This window comes from Cotesia glomerata, linkage group LG4 (assembly GCF_020080835.1).
Source record: "Cotesia glomerata isolate CgM1 linkage group LG4, MPM_Cglom_v2.3, whole genome shotgun sequence".
NCBI classification, from domain to species: Eukaryota; Metazoa; Arthropoda; class Insecta; order Hymenoptera; family Braconidae; genus Cotesia; species Cotesia glomerata.
In genome coordinates this window covers 26,678,253-26,685,826 of record NC_058161.1, presented here as the reverse complement: position 1 = coordinate 26,685,826, position 7,574 = coordinate 26,678,253, and the positions used below count along the sequence as shown (strand labels likewise).

The 7,574-nt window shown below is 28.5% G+C and overlaps 1 protein-coding gene across 1 annotated transcript in view; it reads left to right on the top strand.

The window, feature by feature from the left end:
- Positions 1-1,280: 1,280 nt before the first annotated feature.
- LOC123262481 (tetraspanin-2A) overlaps positions 1,281-7,574 on the top strand; it is a 30,475-nt gene continuing 24,181 nt past the window's right edge. Inside the window, exon 1 of the mRNA XM_044724719.1 lies at positions 1,281-1,545. Within this exon, the coding sequence (XP_044580654.1) occupies positions 1,453-1,545 (93 nt within the window). The 5' untranslated portion in view covers positions 1,281-1,452. The remainder of the gene's footprint in view (positions 1,546-7,574) is intronic.

The following is a 7,574-nucleotide window of genomic DNA, read 5'->3' as shown; positions in this document are numbered from 1 at the left end:
GTCCTGTGACGTCACGGGGGCTACACATTAATTTAGCTAGTGTCGGTAACGAAAATCTCGGGTGGTAGTTCGCCAGGCTGATAAAATCGGGACATTTTGTAGTGTCTCATAATATAAAATAAAAAGAAAAATGTTAAACTGGTGATTGCCGCTGTTTATTGTTTTAATCGAAAATAACAATTAATATTCAAAGATGGAATTATAGCGTATGTTAGTTCTATCATAGAGTTTGGAGCTTTGGAAGGCTTAGAATAGTTGTATAACTATGAATAACTATATTTTTGAGCTTAATAACGTAATAGGTGAAATTTGGAGCACTACACTGAGAGAAAAATCTGGTTCATGAAATAGAAAAATCTAGTTAAATAGCCTCATCACTATTCAATTAAAGTTTTTATGCCCAAAATTTTTTGTTAGATTGATCCCCAATACTTAATTAATTAAAATATTGTTAGTGAGATATGGGCTTAATAGTCATCTTGATTAATCTTTTAACTTAGAAAACAGAAAAAGTAATTCGAACAACCCAGATCGGGAATTGAACCTGGATCTTTCGGTTACGCTTTAAGGGCTCATCCAGTTAAGTTATCTGAGACATCGTCCGGAACAATTTTGCAGTCACCTAATGATTTTTTGTTAAACACGATAACAGAAAAATATTTATCAAAGTGTAGTCCATATAACTGTTTATCAATAGTTACTTAAACTTATGCATAGTTCAACTACAAAAAAAAGTTCAGAGTACTTCATTTTTATACTTGTCACGTTATAATTCAGCTAACTATGCACTTTTCTCTCAGTGTATGCATTTGAAATTAGCGGAAAGTTGCAGGGATGGCCTGCAGGGTAAACGCTTTTACTTATGTTTTTTATTATTTATTCACCTGATTATTATGTTTATAAACGAGAGCTCAAGGAATAAAAATTCGAATTTGCCTGACTTCAATAACTAATTAAATTGATAATTAGTACTGATCACTTACTATTAGTATGAATGATTCTTAACCAATGTCTATTTACATTTCGATAAGAGCTGCAATGAATAACAATTTTTGTGTATAATATATAATAAAAATAGCAGCATATGAATCACCTTCTCAAAAGAAAAAATTATCAACAATTATGAAAAAAATGTGACAAAAGATATCGGTGATAAAGATGAATGATAGAGTAAAGTGTTGTATGTATAGTAATGATCTGTACGTATAATTTAATAATTTAAAAGTGTGTAGTCATTTTCGTTATTTAGTATCTAGGGCGTGCTTATCGACTTATCTCGTATTTGTTTGAGATAAAGTTTACACGGAAAATATCTCAGTATGACTGTAACGGTGTACCAACCTGTTCTGATGCTCTTTTTTTCGAGTAGAGAAGTTTGTGATTTTCTGGACAGTTTAAAGTTAATTAACAAAAAAAATTGAGAAAAGAGAAACGTTTTTTGTGACGTGAAAAATGGCTGGGACAAGAGGAAATGAAGCAGCGCGGTTGGAAAAACAGATCGGTTGTATTAAATATATAATATTTTCATTTAACGCAATTCTATGGGTAATTATTATTTTGAATATTTATTTCTTAAAAAATACAAAATAATTTAGAATCTATATTAAATTTTTTTGGTTCTTATTGTTTTTTCGCAAATATAATATTTTTTAATCAGTAAGTAACTTTGTAAAAATTTTAGTCAAAATAATCATTTGATTACATTATTAACAGAACTTGGTTTAAAAAATTCTTTTGACAAATTTAGAATACTTTTAAAACTTATAAAATGCATTTTTAGTTTCAAAGAAATTTTTACCTCTAAACGTAATAAGTGGTGCTAATGTATTTAGAAAAATGTTCAATTTAAGCAAAAAATTAAACTTGCATTGATAGAAGAACGATCGGGATTCCAGAAAAGTAATCGTTCCAAAAAAATTATTTTGAAGTCAATTGATCATTGAATTCAAGAATTTATTGTTCTGAATCTCGTCATTTTGGCTGAAGTGGTCTATATCCTCGATCGATAACTATTGACACTTTATTCAAGAGTTTATTATCTTCGATAAATACAGGAAATTGTTCATCTAAGAACAATTTTTTTTTTAAATAAATAATTTTTTTTTTTCTTAAGAACTTTATATTCTTCGTTCAAGAGCTAGTCTTTTAGTTCAAAATATAAAAAAAAATTTTTAATTTTCTTAGCGGGAAGTTAAAAAAAGAAATATCCACTCAACGACGTTCATGTGCTACGTAATAGTCAAATAAGTACTATTTTGTTATAACATTTATTGGGGTCTTGAGGAAAATTTTAAAGTACATCAATAATCATATAATTACTTACAATTTTTTTTTTATTTTGCTGAAATATTTTTTAGACATCTATTTTGAAAAATCAGTATATAAATAAGTAGTTGATTTCACGGTCATTTTTTTTGTTTATTAAATTGAGTAAAATAAATTAAAATAATTGAAATTGGTAATCGGAAAAAATAGACCCGAAAAAAATTTTAAAGTTATAGATAATTGATATTATTTTATTTAAATTATTATAAAATAATAATTATAATATCCACCGCCACAATTTTCCTGAAAAACAAGCACTTCTGCACAGTAAAAAATATTGTGTATTTGTGTCGAAAACGGTTTGTGTTAAAAATTGTAGTGTGTTAAAATAACACAAAGTTTGTGTTACTTTATTTTGTAACATAAAAAATGTGTTATACACTCTTTATTAACACATTTTGTATGTTACTGTGGAATTAACGCAAAGTTTGTGTCAAAATCTCCATCAATATAACATTAACTTTGTGTTAACAGCGCGTCGGTTCTTTACTTTACGCAGCAACCGTTTTCACAAAGTGAGCGTCATCAATGGCATCTATTTTGTTCGTGTTTTGAGTGTTAATAATAAAGTTATTTATTCTAAAAATTAAAGATAAAGTGAGTTTATAATACGAACAAAAAAATTGATGTAATCAACGGTGAGTGATTATTTATTTATTATTGAAATTTCTGAATACTGTAGATAACCTTTTTCTTCAAAGATAACCTTAAAATTTGTTTTTATAAAATTAAGTACTCTTAATAGTAGATATTGAAAAAATATTCTCTGTAAAATTAATGATTATTATAAATTAAAATTTCTGAATTTTTAACTGCCAGTTACTGATTTTTGTTTTTATTAATTTTTTTTTTTTTTTATACCAAGTATGCAATACTAAAATTTATTTTGATGTAAGTTTTATTTTTTTTAGGTAAGTGGGAATTCATCTAACATTCAAAAATTTGATGTAAATCAAAGTCAAAAGTGACTGTCATGTTTATTCTGGAGTGGAAAAATACTAAAGTTTGAGCCAAACTAAATTTGCCTGCTACGTTTAACAACCTTGTTTTAAAAGATTAATCTTCATTATAACTAATTATTTCTTATAATCTAATATTCTTATAATCTAATATGAAAATATAATAAATATTATTAAATAATAAAGACAATTATATTTTTTAATTTGCTGCTTTATTTCTAAAATCTATAAATTGTTTTTCGATTTAATTATTTAAAATTTTACCTACAATTATTTACATTCAATAACTGTTGATTTAATAAAATGTAAATAAAAAAAAAATTTTTTTTTTAATAAATATTATTGACTACAGTTGAGGAAATAAAAAAAATTTATTTTATAGGTATAAAACAGTTGATTAGAATAAATAAAATTATTTAACATTTATTTTGTGTTAAGATTGACACTCTAAAAGTGTAAGATTCTTTGCGCCCTCTTGTGGCGATATTTTAACATAATCTTTGTGTTAAAAAGGGGTTACACAAAGTTTGTGTCAAAATTTCAACACAAATTTCGTGTCAACCGTTTTTAACACACAAACTGTGTTGATTTTACACAATATTTTTTACTGTGTGGAATTATCGCTCCATTTCTTCCTATGAATTTTAATAAAATTCCGGGTCTATTTTTTCCGGGATTCATTTGAATTATACAAAGTAAAATAACAAATAATTAATTTAACTGTTCGTCATCACTATGTTTTTGATGCATTTATATCAACTACATATGTACATCAATCTACTTTTTTAAGCATTTTTTATTATATTACCTACTTTAATAATAATAAACATTACAATTTAAATTCAAAAAATGCTGATCTGTCATATGATAGCATCTTATAAATCTAATTTTTAATCTCTAATAACTTTTTGAAATAATTGATAACGAATTTTTGAAAGAAGATCAAGTGGTGATTAATCAAGCTATGATTAAATTAATAAAAACTTAGAAATAATAATTTATATTTACTATTAAATGCTACGCATTGTCCAATGTAGGAAAGTATAGCGGGCCTAGGCTTGGCCCAGGCCTGGCCCAACTGTGTACAACTCTGGGCCAGGCTTGTAAACCAGAGTTGGCCCAGTCTTGGTTTAAGTCTAGAATGATAACGCTGGCCCAAGTCTGGTTACTAGAGTGTCTCAAAAAAGTCGAATATTTTTTTTTTTTCCAATGAACATTGAAAAATCGTTAGAGTATCTCTAGAAGAAGATCCTCTGAAAATATGAGCTCTTAATATTAATATTTAGAGGTGGCGTCATGTAATTTTTTATTTCCCATTTAAATAACATAGAAAAATATTCTTTTAAAGTTTGAAATTTTGTAACGTAACAACGAGCTACTTTATAGGCAAAACAAATCCTTTCCTTATGAGAAATTAAATGCTCTACAAAAAAGGTCTGATTGGAATTTTGCGTAAGTCAAGCCGTTTCAAGGATATCGAGCCTCAAACTTCAAACTGTTAAAGATTACGGTTTGTTTTTTTTTTTTAAACACAAATCAATTCATATGTATTAAAAACCCATTATTATTAACTTTAGAATAATTATGTGCATATATTTAATAGGATGCATATCTAAAATTCTTAATAATTTGACAAATGCTGATTTTTATTAATTATTAACGAAAAACATTTACTTATAGGTCCTTCCATATCAAATCAACCAATAGTTGAAAACAAACCCTTTCGATTTGGACAAATTTTGGTCAGAAGTTTCCTTTTATCATATAACCAAGTTGTGCGAAAGGAAAAAAAAATTTTTAACTTCCCGCTAAGAAAGTGAAAATTTTCAAAAATCAGGAAGTTACTGTTTTTACCCCATTTTTCGAAAATCGAGTTTTCATCAGATCTCGACATTTCGAGGTCCTACGAAGCTTCCCTGACTATTGCCGCGATGGTGTCTGTATGTCTGATGTATGTATGGGTGTGTGTGTGTGTGTGTGTGTGTGTGTGTGTGTGTGTGTGTGTGTGTGTGTGTGTGTGTGTGTGTGAGTGTGTGTGTGTGTAATAAGAGCAATTTTGAGCATTTAATTACGAATGTAGCGGGAAGTTGCAGGGATGGCCTTTAGGGTCAACCGTTTTCCTAATTTTTTTTTTTTTTTCAAAAGATATGCAAATTCAAAATTTCGCAATTTTTCCAGTTTTTTAATTTTGATTTTGTAATATCTCGAACGCTATTATAGATACAGGAATAGACTTTTGTTTGTTTGATAGGGGACACTTGGGGCTATTAAAAAAACAATATTTTGGAAAAAATTTTTAAAAATTCCAAATTTGTCAAATTTTTAATTTTTGAACATCGTCAAAAATGACAATCAACATAAAAATTTTGGCTCAATTTTTTTGTATAATACGTACTGATCTTAAAAGATCCTGAAATTTTTAGAACTGTTTTTTTTTTTTTTTTATAAGAATATGAATTTTTGAATTAAATAAAAATTTTTTTTTTGTTTTTTGCAACTTCTAGATGAGGAAAAGTTATGCGAATACCTAGTATTATAATTTTGTGCATTATAAAATTAAATGCTTGACGTAGAAATATTAAATAATGAATTAATTTCAACTTTTTTTTATTTTTTGGACATAATCTTACTCATCCTTAACGTATGATATAATTTATTTAAAAAATTTTTTTTTTCCTTTCGCAGAACTTAATTATATGATAAAAAAAACTTCTGACCATAATTTGTCCAAATCGAAAGGGTTTGTTTTCAACTATTGGTTAATTTGATATGGAATGACCCATAAGTAAATGTTTTTCGTTAATAATTAATAAAAATCAGCATTTGTCAAATTATTAAGAATTTTGGATAAGCATTCTATTAAATATTTGCATATTATTATTCTACAGTTAATAATAATGGGTTTTTAATACATATGAATTGATTATCTTGTGTTTAAGAAAAAAACAAACCGTAATTTTTAACAGCCTGAAGTTTGAGGCTCGATATCTTTGAAACGGTTTGACACACCCAAAATTTCAATCATACTTTTTTCTTAGAGCATTTAATTTCCCATGAAGAAAGGGTTTATTTTTGCCTATAAAGTAGCTCGTTGTCACGTTACAAAATTACAAACTTTAAAAGGATATTTTTCCATGTTATTTAAATGGGAAATAGAAAATTACATGACGTCACCTCTAAATATTAATATTAAGAGCTCATATTTCCAGAGGATCTTCTTCTAGAGATATTCTGACGATTTCTCAATGTTTATTGGAAAAAAAAAATTAGGAAAACGGTTGACCCTGAAGGCCATCCCTGCAACTTCCCGCTAATTCCATACTTAGGCGCTTAAAATTGCACCAATGACGTTTTTGAGCTCTTCGAGCTCAAAAATAAAATTTATGGGTTATTTTGAGCTCTCCGAGCTCAAAGAGATTGCTTTCTTATGCTTTAAAGCTCTTCGAGCTCAAAAGTCTGATAGAAATTTGATAAGACACTATTTTTTGAATTTTTAAACCGCAATAACTTTTGAATGAATAGACCGATTTTTACGCGGTTAGAAGCATTCGACGCAGTTTTTCAAGCCTCACAAAGAATCTCAAATTTTAAATTGATCGCGCTAGGAATTTTGGAGTTATTCTGAAAAAACACTTTTTTCGGTTTTCTTTCGTTCACGATATCTCTCGAATGAATCGACCGATTTTGACCGGACTGGTGGCGATCGACGTGGTTTTTTGAGATTAAGAGCTGATTAGTTTTTGGAATTGAATCTTTAAGCCGTTTAAAAGTTATTCCAAAAAAACCACATTTGAAAAAAATTTTTTTTTCAGTTTTTTTAAGATTTCTCAAAATCTATTGAATACTAATACTAATAGAATACTTTCACACACACACACACACACACACACACACACACACACACACACACACACACACACACACACACACACACACACACACACACACACACACACACACCGTGACAACCTCGCGGGGATAGTCAGGGAAGCTTCCTGTGACCTTCAAACGTCGAGATCTGATGAAAACTCGATTTTTGCAAAACGGGGTGAAAACAATAACTTCCCGATTGTTGAAAATCTTCGATTTTCTTAACGGGAAGTTAAAAATATTTGATTTTTTTGAGACACTCTACTGGTTACCAAGACTGGCCCATGCCTGGCTACTAGGACTGGCCCATACCTGGTTACCAAGGTTGGGCCACAGTTAATTTTCAAGTCCGGCCCATGTCTGGTAACCAGGACTGGGCCACAGTTAATTTTCAAGTCTGGCCCATGCCATTTGATAAAA